The sequence below is a fragment of the Buceros rhinoceros genome, unplaced genomic scaffold (assembly GCF_000710305.1).
Source record: "Buceros rhinoceros silvestris isolate BGI_N320 unplaced genomic scaffold, ASM71030v1 scaffold4590, whole genome shotgun sequence".
Classification (NCBI taxonomy): Eukaryota; Metazoa; Chordata; class Aves; order Bucerotiformes; family Bucerotidae; genus Buceros; species Buceros rhinoceros.
Genome location: NW_010391165.1, coordinates 88,872 through 105,674, shown reverse-complemented (window position 1 = coordinate 105,674; position 16,803 = coordinate 88,872). Strand labels below are relative to the sequence as shown.

At 38.7% G+C, this 16,803-nt stretch overlaps 1 protein-coding gene across 1 annotated transcript in view; it reads left to right on the top strand.

The window, feature by feature from the left end:
* The window catches only part of LRRC16A (leucine rich repeat containing 16A), a 116,494-nt gene that overhangs the window by 17,599 nt on the left and 82,092 nt on the right, over window positions 1–16,803 (top strand). The window contains 6 exon segments of the mRNA XM_010140335.1: window positions 995–1,083; window positions 5,794–5,888; window positions 10,143–10,229; window positions 13,821–13,924; window positions 15,826–15,903; window positions 16,019–16,095. Of these exon segments, the coding sequence (XP_010138637.1) occupies window positions 995–1,083; window positions 5,794–5,888; window positions 10,143–10,229; window positions 13,821–13,924; window positions 15,826–15,903; window positions 16,019–16,095 (530 nt within the window).

The following is a 16,803-nucleotide window of genomic DNA, read 5'->3' as shown; positions in this document are numbered from 1 at the left end:
TCAATTACTTAACCCAACCCCCCCCCCCCCTCCCAAATCTAGAAGAAGTTAGGCTGTCATTAGAGATACAAATGGTCCAGGTATGAGTGTCACGTTGTTTTTAACAGCAGGTAACAGAATAGTTTCAGTGCTTTGTGATCATGACTGAAATTCAGCATTGGACATCACATGAATGTTGGTTAGTGTGTGCTGTGGAAAAAAAAAGGCAAATCCAGAAACGAAATAAAAGATTATAATAAAAGGTGATGAGGTACAGAGTTCACTGTACAGCTTTTGAATAATTAAGGTTTTATCTCTTTATTTGAATGAGCATGGTAAACAAACTCTTTTGTTACCATGTTTCGATCATGGTACTTGCAAATGTCCGTGTAAATTCTAGAATCAACAACAGTAAGATCATGAGGTAGGATTTACTTCTGTGTAGCTTGGGAAAATTCATACGGAAATACACTGCCCCTTAAGCACTAGTCCATAGCACTAGTCTTTGGGGACCTGTAGCTAGCACGCTTTTGCTCTTTTGAGGTTTTTTGGGGTTTTTTTTGTTTTGTTTTTAATCTGCCTTATAACATCTTTCTTTATGTTTAGTTGTAATTTCTAGTCAGACTTTACTTTCCTTTGCACTAGTTGCCACTTTCTTCTGAAGGATTAGTGTGCAAATGAACAAGATTTCTTAAAAAATCTGAGAGAGTGTTTTTTCTGAATCACAAGGTTTGTGTGTTTTACTGTTATTATAAAAATTCTGCCCCATATGATTAGGTGGCCTGATTCATAAATAACTTGATTTTAGCCTGCCGCTTGCTCCTCTGAGTCTTTTCCAGAAGTCCTCAGTTGCCACCTGACTCTCTTGGTTGTTTCTGGTATTTTTACTTTCTAGTTATGTATGACAAGAAAATGGTTGCGGCTTAGTTCTTACTATGATGTTCTGCTTATGGCTTAGTAACTGTCTGTTCCATACTTGTGGTGTTTAACGCTGTTCTGTCTTTTTCTGTGGCAGTCCACTGATGTCTGTGAGCAGATACTGCGAGTGGTGAGTAGGTCAAATCGATTGGAAGAACTGGTGTTAGAGAACGCTGGGCTTAGAACGTAAGTAATTCCTTTGAATTAGTCACATTATCGCTTACTCCCAGTAAAAAGGATAAGAGATGTGCATTCGACAGAATAAGCATAAAAAAAAGTTATGTTCAATGTCTACCTTGTTCTGAGAGCCTGTAGTCACAAGCTGTTTATCATGTTTTCCACAGGTTCCTTGAGTCCGGGAAATCCCTTTAAACTCATATTATTTAAGATTCTGCCTGGACAGTCGGGTTAAGTGGGGCAAAATTGAACATAAACCCTAAATCAACTCACCCTGTTCCTCTCCAAATATGGTTGCCAACAGAAATAGGAATACCTTTTTATCATTTAAAAAACAGTGGTTGAGGTTTTATTAAAAAAAAAAAAGTATTATTCCATCTTGCATAACATGTAATTGTTTCATACCCATGAGAGCTGGTTTTATCTTGACTGTGGATTGCAGTCTGCTCATATACAACAGGACTTCTACATTAGCAACTCTTTTAGAGAAGCAAGAAAGTAGATAAATAAGTTTAATGTCTTTCCATAGCCTTAAAAGAAAGGTACGTAAAAGTAAACCATACAATTTAATCTTTGCATATGTTTTAAATACAGTAAATTGCAGTTACTCGATATTTGCTTTCCTTTCCTTCACAAGAAATAAAAGCAAAGTTCAAGTTACAGACTAGTCCAGTTGGAAGTGTTGGTAGCTTTAGTGTTAAGAGTAGCATCCAAGACTGTGTAGACAAGATAAACTCTAGCGTTACTGATTTTTTATAATAAAAAAAAGCACTGGAAATGTGGAAGAAAGAGAACACTGTACTGAGTTACAAATAAAGAAGGGAAACAAGCACAGGCAAAATGTTAGGTGTCTCCAAAATACTTGATTTTCTCCCCCTTGACTCCTTTTCCACTGTTTGGGTCTTTTCATCCTTTTTAAAATGGGTTTTGCACTGAAGCACCTCTAAAAGAGAATAGCCTTAAGGGACACAGGAGACTTGAGGTTAACTTTGGAATTACACCCAAGCTTTCTGATCGCTAGTGCACTGCCTTCAATAGCTGTCATTCAAACATAAGCACCTGATTTTAATCTAATTTTTCTTGCAGTATGTGCCATGAAATCCAGTGATAATCATTAATGTTAAAAATACAGTGACCACCTTTGCACGTTGCATACCTTAACTCATCACAGTTGGATTAACTGGTTTCAGTTTTCAGAGCTTGACAGATAATCAACCTGTGACTTTGTTTCTCGTGACTCCATCTACATGCACAGTGTTGGCGTTTTGCCATGGCGTGTATCTGCTCCGATCAGCCTTGCCTGTCTGGTTTTGTCACGGATGCATTTGTCAGTTTTGCTCTTTATCATATCTGCTTGCTAGGAGGAAATCCTGTTGTTACTGGGTGTTTTCCTTCACGCAGCTTACAGTCATTTTTAATGAGCTGTGACAGAACACCAAACCAGGGTTAAGCAAGAGCTACCAAGAGCAGTGCTTTGAGAAATACCCTGAGCAGCTGCACTAGCGTATTTCTTCCTGTAGCACGGTCTGTTTAAGATGATTCCATTCTTTTCTACCTCCAGCCTCAGTTCTGTGATTTTGTTTGGGCCATGGACCCATAAACACTTGTCGTCCTCCCAGCTGATGAGGCAGCAAACAGTTGTGCGGTAGCAGTCACATGGACTAGGGGAGTGTGGACTTGCTGTTGGGGAAAACAGAGCATCAACTGATACCCCCTGTCTGATAAAATTTATGATAGTTTAGATGCTCTTGAAAATTTTATCTCCAGTGCTATTTCTTTAACAGGCATAACGGGTGCAGTCTAGATCACGCTGGGTGGCTTTAATGCATCTAGCAAGCACTAGTGTTTTGGTAAGCGTCTTAACTGAGGTACGGATATCCAGGTTTCAGGGAAAGGAGAATCGTTCAGGACGACCTGAACATATGAGCTTGAAAAGTGAGTTACATTCCTGAGGTGTTTTAGAGGAATGTGACAAGATGTGATCACCAGAATATTAATTTCCGTGAAACCGCAAGAGAGATTCTTCTGCCTGCGAAGGCTGGTTTGCAGAAGCTGGTGAAAATACCTGTTTGTTGCTCTTAAGTACTCTCTGAAAGCTGGAAGGCAGAATGTCCTCGCTGCCTTCCACACTATCCTCTGCAGGTGTTTCCTGAAGGGAGGGGAAACAACAGAGGTGCCTGCTGCTGGTACTCCAAGGGCCTTTGACAGGGACATTGCATCTCATCTTTCCCTGCAGGAAGGGCTCTGAATAGCCTTAGACCTAACAGTGTTAGTTCCTCCCACACACGTCCTCTTTCTTTCTGTTACAGGGATGTTGTCTAGACAGGTCTCGAGGAGGAGTTGTATGTCTAAGATTTCCAGATCTGTGGTGTTCTTACCCTTGGTGAAATATCCCTACTCTGCCCTAACTCTGTTGGGTTGTTTTGGGGCTTTAGCTCCAAGCCTGAATGTCCTCCGTTCAGGCAAGTAGGGCTGTGCAATGCGTGAGAGAGTGTCAGCCTTACATTACATGCTCTGTCCATGAAGTATGCATCCCAGAAAAAGTAATGCATTATAGGACTTGAAACAAAGAGTGGACAAAGGAGGAGAAGGGTTGTTGCCCAGTGAGCAGAGCCCAGGTGCCTCCGTTTATGGCAGAGGCTGCACAGGGAGGGAGAAAATTGTGTCAGTTTTTTCCAAAATGAGCCTTGGAGCCCCATGCATGCTACATGGATAATGCAGTGTTTTCTGGCGGCGGTTGATTTACTGTGCCTTTGCTAAGTAGTTCACATACACACACCAGTTGTCCAAAAAGTTCTGGTAATCCTGCCTATGTTGGTGGCAAAAGCTGGAGCAGAGTTTGTAAACAAGCCTGAAGGCGTAGGCAGAACACTGTAGAGACTTGAATCTGTTAGGAATAAAGGAAGAGGAAACTTGCCATGAAGAAAAAGTTTCTTGTTTGTTTTTTAACTCAAAATCTGATTTTTCTTGGCTGGACATGAAGACCTTGATTCGGTTGCCTCAGCACAGGCATATAGTGCCATTTGAAGTGCTGGAGGGTATCCACAGAGTGTTGGCAAATGTAACTGGGGACCTACAGGAGATACGTAGTCTTCTGCTTCAGCAGTTGGTAGCAAAGCAGGATACCCTGAGGCCTGTCAGGTGGCAGAGATTCAAGCCCAGAATGTCTTTTTGTAGAGTGTTTGTATTCACATGCTGCTTGCATTTTAGGAAAAGAACTCGCTTTTCTCAAAGGCAGCTCATTGTGTGCATTTGCAGGGCTGGTACGGTTCTAGCCCCAGGAGTCTGTTTCAGAACATGGGGTTTCAGAGGGAAACTGAACTTCCCTGGAACAGCTCTGTGCTGAAGTACATCTTGCAACAACAGTTAACCAAAAGCTGTAGAGGCTATTGCTGCCCAGTCTCTACTCTTTTCCAGATGCTGGAAGAGGATGCTACCTCCACTGGCAGTTCTCAGCACACAAGCTGATCTAGTTTTGTGGTAGGCAGAATCTGTCCTGAGGAAAAAAGGCAGTGTTAATTATCACTCTTCTAGCAAAGTAGCTGGTAGTTTCAACCACTGGCCTACAGGAGGTAAGATAACGTACTCAGAGGCAGAGAAGGAAACTCGAGGCATATTTTTTATACCTACTGCAGTGTCTAACTTAGGTGAAGTAAGAACATTGAAATTACAGTCTCAGCCTAACAAAAGCACCCAGTAGAGCTAGTCCCTTAATACATCAAAGCTTCCTAGAAGGTACAAGGACAGGTTTGAGGATTTGTCTTGGAGCTGATAAAAGCCAACGGCCTTCTGGCTTAATGCAGGGAACATGTCCCCACCAGAGTCTGACAGTGTGGTTGTGTTGGCAAACCCAGGCTAGCTTTGAACTTAGCGCTGGGAATGGTGGTAGTCCAGCTGCAGCGAAACACTTTCAAATGGGGCAGCGTTCCCTTGCCTCTCAAGTGGATTCGGAATAGAGGTATGTCGTGCTACTACAGCTACCTGCTACAGTTGGTTAAAGTTAGTTCAGAGCTATCCGTGCAACCTGGCGTGGCTGTTGTGAGCAGTGTAGATCTGATACACCGTCATCTCTCTTGGGACACATTGCTAGGACTGTGGTCAGCCAGTTATGTACTTCAATGCTTCTCACTGAAAAAGAAAAAAAACCAAAAAAGCTCCATAAAACCCAAAGAAGTAAGCAAAGACCAGTTCATCAGTTCATCTTTGAGAGCTATTGATGCTTTTTTTACAAGGTCAGAAATAATTCTGGTTTGTTGACGTTCTGGGAACGCTGCAAAGCCCGTCTGTTTGGGTGACTATTGGTAGAGAGCTGCTGCAAGTGAAGGCGGTTGGCCTGTGAGTGGAGGAGGTGCTGGGAGGCGGATATGTGTGTATATCCCACTCACCTATGGCATGGAGGAGGTGGAAGATGGGCTTGAGTTTTCAGTTAATCTGTGTCACGCCTGTTTTATGTCTTCAGATCTTTATCAAAAGCAGTTTGAACTTTGAATGAGTGCCCTTCAGTCTCTTAGATCAGAGAATAAATAAAGAATAACATGACCTACTTTGAAAGGTAGCAAATTAGCCAGGTAGGCATTGTTTAGAACTGCAAGAATCAGTGCTCTGCAGTAGGATAGGCTGCTCCTGGCTAGTAATCCCCTGATGCTTTTAAACCTCTGAATGTGCTGTTGATAGAGGAGATAACAGGATTCTTTCTCCCTCTCTGTTCTTTTCTTGCAGAGATTTTGCACAGAAACTAGCCAGTGCCCTAGCCCATAATCCTAACTCGGGACTCCATACGATCAACCTTGCTAGCAATCCACTTGAAGATAGAGGTACTGTAACATTTATATTTTTCTCTTTCTACCAAAGTAATAGGAGGATTACTGCTGCTCCCTTTGGCTTTGCCTGGATAATAGGTTATTGTTCTGTGCGTGATGCCGTTGTGTCTGCTCCTCACAAATACCTGTTGTTCACAAATGGCTGAGAAATGCTATTCTTTTTTGATTTATATATACATCCATTAGCTTGTGGAGAAATAATTATATGTCTCGAACCAACCATGTATTTCATTACATTTTCAGAGTTTTTGTTTTAAAGAAAGATGGCAGTGACTGTTTGGAACTAGAGTAAATAAAGTGGCATGCATTTTTTAAAGACCATGTAATCAGTTGGCAGATGAAGCATGAGGCAACTTAGTTGCTTGGATTGTGTTTTCCTGATGCTTTTTCTGGTTTTATTTCAGCCACAGTTCCATATTTATTTTCAGTATTGAAATGGTTTCTTTCTTCAGCTTTGTGCTAGTCCGTGGAGTTGCCTGGCGATGTTCAGTGGTACTGGCGTAACTGGCATCCTTGCAGAGCAAAGTGCTGTTGACTCCACAAGATAGAAAATCAAGCTGAACAGCTCAGCTTTTCTCGGACTAGGCACCGCTAGGCATGATTTCAGTACATATCAAGTCATTCCCCTCCCTTGTCTACTCTCTTTTCACCAAGAGACATTTATTTTTTAAATTAAGGTTACATTCTTTCAGTCTGGAGTTGACCCTTCAGCACTGCCCATGTGAGATTTCCATTTGCTTCACTTAATGCATTCCAGGCACACAGTGTTCTGGGATCAAACAATCTTGTGCTTCTTCTGGGCCAGAAGAAAAATAAGTGAACCTTTCCTTCGTTTATTTGGTTTGTTTTGGGGAAGTTTTCCAGTCTCTTTGCTGTCATGATTCAAATGGAAAATCTGTTCACTTTGATTACAACCTGACTGACTCAGAATGTTGTTAAAACTGAGTTTTGTAGGTGTGTCTCTTTTCTTCCGGCTTTGGTGAGGAAAAAAGATGGGAAGTGTTTATATTTTCTTCCTTTTTTTGTACCTCTTTTTCTTTTGGCTATAACAAGTATGACTAGACTTTTGTTTTTAACCTAATCAGAGTAGATTTTTATTTAAAATTGTTCACATGAATTGCTTTAATTCTTCTGATTACCTCTTGCCTGCTGATTAGTGCTTGCCCTCCTTAACAGTCCATACCATGTGAAAGCTAATGTTTTCAAGAGCGTTATCGTTACAATGTGCTGTAGGCCTAACTGCCTTGTAGGATAAATTCTGTTGTAAGCTGGAAAAAGGGCTGTTATGTTGATTCTGCTTTTGAAGAAGTGATTTAGATTGTGTAATGTGAAAGGTTTTTTTTAAAAGGAACTGATTTTTATCTCGAAAGCAAAAGGAATGATCAAACATTTGGTAGATATTCTACAGTGCAGGGGATTTTTTTTTTTTTTTTTTTTTTTTTTTTTTTTTTTTTTTTTTTTTTTTTTTTTTTTTTTTTTTTTTTTAAAAACCCAAACCAAAACCCCCAAATCATCAAAACCAACATATCAGTGTGGATGCTTTCTTTGCAACAAGCCTATGGATTCAAACCATTCTGCAATATCTGCATACAAGATACAAATGAAATGCAGAAACTACAACTTGGAGATATTAGTAGAGTTTTTTCATTATCTTGGTCTCTGCTATTACGTATGCAATTAAGATTTGACCTTTTCATTACAATAAAAAAATTATATGAGCATCTAAAGAGAAATTAACTGTAATTGCAATGTGCAAATATTGCAGCTTTTCAGTTTAAGGAAGATCCACGTGTCCTCACTGAGTGCAAGGTAGATTTGACTTTATTAAACTGAAGGGGCAGCAAGCTTTTCACGCATAAAAGCTGGCAGAATGGAGATTCATGTAAACGTGCAGATTTTGGAAAATAACTCTTGAATAATCACCTGAACTGAACTGAAAGTTCAACTGGATTATTTTGAAATTACAAGGGAAATAACAGAGTTGTGTGAATTATGGGGAAGAATATATTATTGTGCCTTGTTTGAACAAAGAAACCACCCTAAACTATTATACGTTATTGTGTATCAGTAAGATGTTGTTATATTACTGCAGCTGTCCGTATCTCAATAACATGGGAAGCGTGTTTAGTTTAACTAAGGCATAAACCTGGCTTCAGTTCCAATACAAAGCAGTGTTTATATGAAGTGATTTACACTGAGACCAGTCTCTTCATTTGCGACTTGCTTCCCTTTATTGTACTGCCAATATTTGTGAGACAAACACGTGGAAAATTTATTATCAGTCCTGGCTTTAAAATCTAGTCATGCTAGAGTGATGCGAGTTTTGCTTTTGGCTCTACTAGATCAGAATTTAATCTCATATTTTGTTAAAAATAATGCAAAGCAAACATACCGAATCGTAGAAATACTCAAATTCAGAACTCTGTCTGGATGCAGTTAACTCTACTTATGCCATTACAGCTCTTACCTCTGTTACGAGGTTAGCAAAAATGAGTGGCTTAGAGAGAACTCAAGGACCTGAGGGACCAAAAGCGCTTCTTCTTTTCTGCACCTGTATCTTACAGCTGGGAGGATCCTTAACCCCTAGTGCTGTATTGTTCGAGTTTGCTAGAGTGGTGTGTAGATGGTTAGCAAAATACAAAGATGGAGAGGTAAAATTATTTTCTGCACATCTTAATCAAAATGCTTCACAACAAAAAGGACGTTTGTGTTATCCTTTGTGATTCTGATTGTACTCCTTTTTCTCCTTTGTGCCAGCTTAACTCTACCTTGATTTTGAAAGTATGTATTGTGACTAAACTGGCTTAACAAATGTGGACAGTCAGCTACAGAATATAAATTCTGACACCAGCTTAAGAGAAATTGAGCCTCCTACTTCAGAGGAGCTAAAAAGATTTTTTTTTTTTTTAAATACTAGAGCTGTGAAAACAAATCCTATTACTTGATTCATTCTTCTGAAAGTTGGTGAAGATATCAATTTACCGTTGTGTTTTGCAATGAATGGTGCCAAGGAATCACGGGTCTAATTTTTAGAGGTGTAAATAAAATACAGTACGTTGTTTTGAGCTGCGTGGTCATTGCTCCTATCACCAGCGTACACAACATGCTTTTACAGAGAGCATTAACAGAACCCCTTACAACGATATCTGCAAGGTAGCTCCTCTTTCATTTTCAACGATGGGTAGAACATAAATGCAGAGTGAACTTATGTATGTGACATACTAGTGGACTGTTTTGTGTCTCCAAGTGTGGAGAAGGGTACAGCTTTTTCATTTACCATTTTTTGAATCAAGTAAAAGGCTTTACCCCCTTTCTCTTTGCCCTTTGCTCTCCAGGTGAGTTGCTATAGAGGACTATATTTCAATCCTCAGGTTAAGCCTGGAGTTTCTGTGTTGATTTATTCCTCTAATAAATGTTTCATGGATTGGTTTCATTGTTATTTAGGATGTGCTCTCTTAATCAAATTTCAATTGTTTGTTTAAATGGGGAGGATTAAATTTATAGAGTGTGGAACTCAGACTAAGAAAGGGCTTTAATGGAAAGTGCCTTTATGATGTTGTTGTTGTTGGATTTGTGCTCATGTAGTCCACTCTGTGCCAGCATCTTAATAAGTTTTTACTGTTTGGGATCGCGAGCAGATGTAGCATTTCCAAGCCTGCGTCCTGGCTGGTAACCTGCAGGCTACTGTAACGGAATTAAGTGGCCATTACAACTTGATGGAGGTTTCAGGCTCTTAGGGTTTACCTCAGAAAAAGAGGGCAGTGTTAATGAATGTGGATGTCTCTCTTGCCTTGGCAGCTCGTCGTTTTAAAAGAAAGTAAGAATAGTTTGAAGTATCGTGTGAAATATCCATCATTGGGTGTTATTTTGTGAGGTGGTTTTTTTTTTTTTTTTGGCTGAACCATAAAGCTTCTAGATTTACCAAGTGCTGACTTTTTGACTTGTGTAGTATTTTCTCTTTGAATTCTTCTCAAAAGTATCTCTGTGTTATATAGTTTTTAAACTAATTAAGATGGCTCACCAATCATTAACAACAAAATTCCCTATCTGCAAAGAAGGGATCCTGACTACATCATCATTTGAAAGATTTATGGTCGTTTTGGGCTCGCACACACACCCCCCTCCCCCTGTGAGCGCAGCTCCTCCTGTAGTTCCACGCATGCAGTTTGCCCCTCGTGTGATCACTGGGAAAACCTGAGATGTCACCGTTAACCTGAAAATGTCCATTTTCTCTTTGCTCCCCAACAGGTGTGTCATCTTTGAGCATCCAGTTCGCCAAACTTCCAAAGGGACTGAAACACTTAAATTTATCTAAAACCTCCTTGTCACCTAAAGGTATGCTTTATAAGTGTGCCTCGCTTTCTGTTCTAGAAGTTTCAGGCTTTCATCCTAATAAAACCTTTTGTTACTGCATTATAAAGTAATTATGTAGATGTTTTACAGGTGTATTCTCAACAGTGCAGATGCTTTTTTGAAATCCTGGGCTGGGTTCTGTGTCCCCTTCAGCACTTTGAAAAATTCTTACTCACTTCTGTAAGCTTTGGGCTTGAACGTGTATTGTAAAAAGAGATTGATTTTGGAATTGACATAAATGACATATTTCATACCTGCTTCAGAAAGATGTCTGAAGCAAAAAAAATGTGTTGGGAATTTTCCAAGCGTTTTGCACACAATTATTTTATGAAAGCAAGTGTTGTGACAGTGGCTGTTAAGTGGTTTGCTCTGAGTAAATGCTTCACTGTTTTACAAATTTCCAATTTGATATTGTAATTTAAATGCAATAACAGTACTGAAACACAAGTCAGAAGCTTTCAAGACTATTTGTGTGTTATTTTACAAATAATAGACACAGTGACCTCTTAGACAGAAAAACCCCAGAGTCTCCTGAATAGAACGTAACTGTTACAAATAGAAAAAAAATGCACTGGCATTACTGCGGCTTTTTTGCAGATGTTAATGACCTGTGAAAGCTGAGTGAGTTATAGTCTGTGAAGGACATTAGTTGATAACAAATAAGAGCTATGCTCTTTTATTGTTTTAATTATTGCTCTGTGAAGTGTAGATTCTGTGTTCTATGCTTTAAGGGTTGACCTGGGGGAATATGTGTGGGGAGGAGGGTTATTTTGTTGTTTTTAAAAGAGTGTCTGTAGTTCTTGTTATGCTTAAGTAAATGGTGAAACCTAAACTGAATTTATTCAATCATGATTTTCATTAAAAAGACTTTATTAAATTCTGTGGTTGTTTTTATTTTCTGTTGCTAACTCCATTTTTCATGATAAGCAATTGATTAAGCATCTTGACTAACCTTACGTGTACTCAAGATTAGATGTTCAGGAGTTTGACAGAAATTAATGCAGTTCTGGTATGTTCATTCATCCTGTGCTTTTCTTCATGCAATCTGGGTGATTTCAGCAAGTGCTTGTGGTTGTTGAGTCAAGAGAACACTCTAGCTATGCTTCCATCTTTGTAAAGAATAACTGTCTGCTCGATGAAGTTCATCCACAGAACTGTTTTCAGTAAAAATGAATTCTGACGTTATGAAAAGAATTCAGAAGGTTTTTAACTCACTTTTTAAAGACAATCTTTAAACAAAAGCTGAAAATATTTTCCAGTATGTGTATTGACATCATGTGAGTCCTAGTTCAGACTATATTGTAATACCCATCTGCTCTCCAGAGAGTAACATGTCACCGTGAATATTGGCCTGTGGCAATTCCTGAGTATTCTTTTTAAAAAAGTATATGCAGTGTCTTAAAATTGGAATTCTTAAAATCCTCTGAACTTGAAGAAACTCAGCTTCACCTCTTTCTAGTCTGCAAAGCTGTATGTCTTAGCCAGTTTTCCTTTAACTTAGGAAATTGGCTTTAATTTGGGAGGCTGTTTTTGAACTTGTAATGTTTTCTGTGGGGAAAGTCTAAAGGAGACCTTGGGTCTTGGATTCAGCAGGCTCCAGGGTGCATGGATTTTTTTTCCCTAGCCTTTCTTTTTATTTTTTTATTATGAACTTTTCAGTTTGAAATTCTGTACGATCTCTCACGGGTTTTGACCTTATTTTAAAAGTGTTTTCTATATGAGATGTGTTTGGAAGATTGAGAAGTGTAGTTCAGGTGGTAACTTCACAGCTGATCTTTCTTCACACATTGTGTTTCAAAGTTCCTGAGAGCTATTAACACTCTGAGCCTCCTGAGAGTGGTGAAGAGTGTTAGAGATTGTCTGCAAATGAAAGTGAGATTACTGTTAGAATATAGCATGAGGTATGTGAAATTCAAACAGAAATGTATTGATTTGAAGGTTCTGGTTAAATAGAAAATTCTAGTATGCTCATTCAAAGACAGGGCTTGCTTTTCTGAGCCTGAGCCAAAGGCTAATTAAAAATCCCTCATTCACATTGTTTGCCTTCACAGATGAGGCTGATTTTGAAAAGTTGGCCCTTTTTACACATGAAGCAAGCAGCAATGTCACAGATTGGGGGACAAGAAGAGCTATCAAACAATCTCAGAGACTCTTTCTGAATTCAGAGAATTGGTTCTTGATAGTATCTGCTGAATTGTTGATAGTATATTACATTCATTTCTACTTCTCTGTTGAGAAGAATCACTGAAGTGAGTCCAGACCTATAAGCAGCAGTAGTTAAATAGAGCTATTAGAGCTTTCGAAGTTTCAGAAAGTATTTGTTTGCAGTTTACCTTTATAGATAGGGTCTGGATTCAACAATGCAATGTTAAGATAAAAGAAAATTTACACCTAATGGAAAAGTTTTGAGACTTGGCAAAGGCATCACTGTACTTCAATTCTCTTTGGTGTCAAAAGCCTCCTGAAACCTTGCTACTAACATGGGAGACTCTTGAATATTTGGAAGCTTGGAAAGCTGACATGGGGCTTGGTCTTCAGTGGCTTGCTAGCTGCTTCTTTCACATCCTCACTGGTAAATCCATCTCATAAGAGATTTTACGTGAAGAATGGTTGTGTTCTGTCCACTGAATGCCAGTCCATTGTCACTGATCAGTAACGTGCCCACTATTGTGTCAAAACACCTGCCTCCTTCATAGATTTCCCTGGGCACTTAAACCCTTCTGCATCTACTGAAAGACGCAGTGAGGCTTATGTATGTAAGAAACTCACGCATGTTGTGCTGGAAAGTCAGCAATAGCCATCTACAATAAAGTAAGAACTTTAATAAGTTTTTAATAAGCTACAGAGCCCTCAGATGAAAGTTAGATTTGAAGGAGTTAGAAGTAGCCACTTCCTAATTTCTATTTGGAAAAGCTGAAGAATTTCAGAGGAAGAAAGCTCCAGCTGGTTTGCTCCCAGTGTAAGCTTTTTAATTTTAATGTCAAAAATGTGTATTTTTTCTGATCAGGATCTGAGAATCTTTGTGCATCTCTTGATATTTTAATTAACTAGCTGTATTTCTGAAATTACAGGCAAATCTGCTAATTGAAATATTTTTAATTTCTAGGTCTCGTCAGTTGCTTTTGAAGTTTTGGCAATTAGAATTGTTAATATACTTGGTCTTCCACAGATATTTTCATCTATTACTGCAAACACTTTTATCTAAATATTATTGTTTGGCAGAAGACACCAGCTTAACATTATGGAGTAAACTCTGTTTTAAAAATCTATTTCAAAATGGGAATGCACCTAGGCTTGGCAAAAAGACTTTTTCCCTGGATCTGGACCTGTAACCCACTGGCTCCATCAGGGCAGCTGGTGGAGCATGGTCCAGGTAAAACCGGCATGTGATGGCAGGGAGGGGCTCGTATCTGCCTGGAGATCTGTGTTCCTCTGCTGCAGCGGAGTGATAGTAGCAGGAGGTTGTTAAACGTTTGCCTAAAGCTGTGTTTGCTGAAATTGAGCACTTGCAAGGTCTGAGCAGTTTTGACTAGAGTCAACCAAGTTGAGTACTGATGTTCTTTTTTTTGGCAGGGGTGAATAGCCTTTCCCAGTCACTGAGTGCCAACTCGCTGATTGCGAACACGCTCATCTATCTTGACCTCTCAGGGAACGCACTCCGCGGTGATGATCTCTCAGTAAGCGCTTTCTTCTCATTTGGGAGTTAGTGGATGTTTTAATTAAGAGAAAGGCAAAGACATTTTGTTTACGTTCTTCTTTGCCTTTATTTCAGTACAGTTCTAGTAGGGATAGAAAATAACGTTTTGATCTCTTTAGCATATAGAGAATTAAATTACGCTACACGACTGAAGAAATCCACATAATATTAGTTCATGCTTTTAGTCCTTGGTTTCTACTAATAAATGAGAAAACTGCAAGTATATCACTTGTTTACTATGCTGAGTTCTGTTTCAAAGTGACCAAAACAATTAAAGAACCTCATCATGGTTTTAGTGATAAGTGTATTACAAATCTTTCATTCAAAGGTTGGAAACAAATGAGACTTGGAAAGACTTAATTTCTGTATTTTTGTTTGTATACATAAATCAGTGCACCTTCTCGACACATGGTGTTGAAGCTCATGATTCTTTGAAGAACGTAATTATTTTTTGAAATTAATTTGTTCAGTTTATCAATTGCCATAGAGGTACAGCTCTATTTTCTCCATAGTAAAATCCGCTTAGTTCTCGATTTGTGTGTATTCACTCACTTTTTGACTCTTACATCTGTATTTCTCTCTCACATCAAAAGTCGTGTGCATGTACGTGTCGGGTTTTGAATTTTTTAAGTAGTGAGCACCTGAAATATGCAACACTCTAGAGTAATCCAATTTTACAATTTAAAGTGCAGTCAGACGCGACTCTGACTTCTTCACAAATATCTTATCAGTTTCAGATTCAGCAGTGCATTCAAAGAACTAGTCTTTTCAGACATGAGGGGAAGGTATCAGTGGGACAAGGATTTAAAAGGTAGCAAACAATAGTTAAATGTTTATAAAGACACACAATGAATTACTCTTTAAGAAAGAATAACATAGCAAGTAACATAAAAACAAAAAGTAAAATAAAATGTACAACTTTGATAGTCAATGCTTAAAGAAATCATGTCAACCTACAATATTTTAAGGGATATAAATAGTGGGGCTTTTCTTATCCTGTCAGAGAGAGAGATGGTTCAAGGTGATTAACGCTGAGATCTCTTGACCTGTGTAACAGTTTTCCAACAGGAGTACTGAAATCCTGTTACTCAGCAATTAAAATAAACCCTAGCAAAGCACGGGGGTTTTTGAAGTAGGAACCTTTCTGGCACTGTAGGTGTAGGGGCTGAATGACCTGGTTTTTAGAAAGATGGATCTATTTTAGAAATACTGAACGTGCTCTGTTTGGCTGGATTTCTTGTGGAGATGAGTGTTCCACATTTCTGTGAATTGGGTCATACTTTTACCTTTCTGTGTGGTTCTCTGAGACTAAAAAAAGCCCAAAATAAAACAGCGTGTAGTGGGAAGTTTTACATACACTAGCATTTACGTGACATATCCTGTGCGGTATTGAAGCCATCGACTTTAAAATCTTGTTACGTGTTCTTTATTCTCCTTTAAACCTTTAATGCACTGCTGATATGAAGAAATAACCGTGGGCTTCAGACACAAATTAGTTGCTTCCCTTGTGTTTAAAGGGACTGGCTTAAACTTACAAACCAATTAGCCTTTCTGCAACGTAACAGCAATGTGGGTGACGTTCCAAGTTATTTCTGTCATTTGCTGTGAAAGCCAATTGCAAGGTAATTGAAGACTTGTGCATTAAGAGTCATGCATAAATGGGTCTGGACACCATTTTCCCACCCATGTTATTTCAAGAAATGATGGCCTTCAAGAGTAAAACAGGATGTATTGATTAGGTGAAAAAAAGTTTCAGTGACAACTCTTGTGGTTTATTTTTATAATAAAAACCTGAAATGTAATGAAAAGTAGTGATTCAGTAATTGATGCCATAATATCAAAATTAACATGGATAATTAATTTTTTCTCCATTAATTATAGAGCCTGTACAATTTTTTGGCCCAGCCAAATGCCCTTGTTCATCTGGATTTATCCAACACTGAGTGTGCGCTAGATATGGTAAAGCTGGTTTTTTTTGAGATTCAAATACCAAGGAAACATTCCCCACCTTTTATCCCTAAGTACTTTCCTAGGTTAATATAAAGTAAAATCAATCTTCTGTGTTTTAAACCAGGTGTGTGGAGCCCTCCTTCGTGGATGTCTTCAGCATCTAGCTGTCCTTAGCCTCTCTAGGACACTCTTTTCTCACAGGTACAGTTTAACTGCCATTACTTTCAACTCCTGCAATATTTTGTTTTATAATTTCTTGCTCTCCTGTTGTACCTTTCTTTTCAAGAAGAAATCTAAAGCTTCATAAAAGTCTTAGTGCTCTATGAAATAGGTAGTATTTATTCCAAGCAAAATATTTTCTTCCTTTCTTTGCTAGATGGCTGTAAAATAATCTGCCTTGTCTAATACGTTTTTTGTGATACTGATGTAGCAGAGAGTCTGTAGAGATATATATATATCTTCTGTCTCCAAGAGGCATAACATCTGGCTTTGAAGTCTGACTGGCTTGACTTGTCTTTAAATTTGTTTTTTAAAGTTTGTATTTTTCATGATTTGATGATGGTTACAAATGCTTTTTTTGTCTTTTCTGGCCTTTTCTGGGAGGAAGCCCCTTTGAAAGTCTTTGAGACTGAACATTGACTTCACAGAATAGTTGTATTGTAGGAAAGACCAACATCGGCTTTCGTTTTCTTCAAATTGGTGTCTTGGGTCCATATCAGAGGTGATACCTAATTGGGGCCAAGCTACTCCAGTATTCCTAGTGGTTAAAAGGCAGTTTCAGGGTTTTGGTAATGTCCTTTCTGATTTTCTGCTCATAAGACAGCAGTATGTTCGCTGTTAACCAGACCAAAATGATCATTCTTTGTAGTTCAGACAGAAGCTAGATAGTAATGTCTTCTGTGCAGCAGT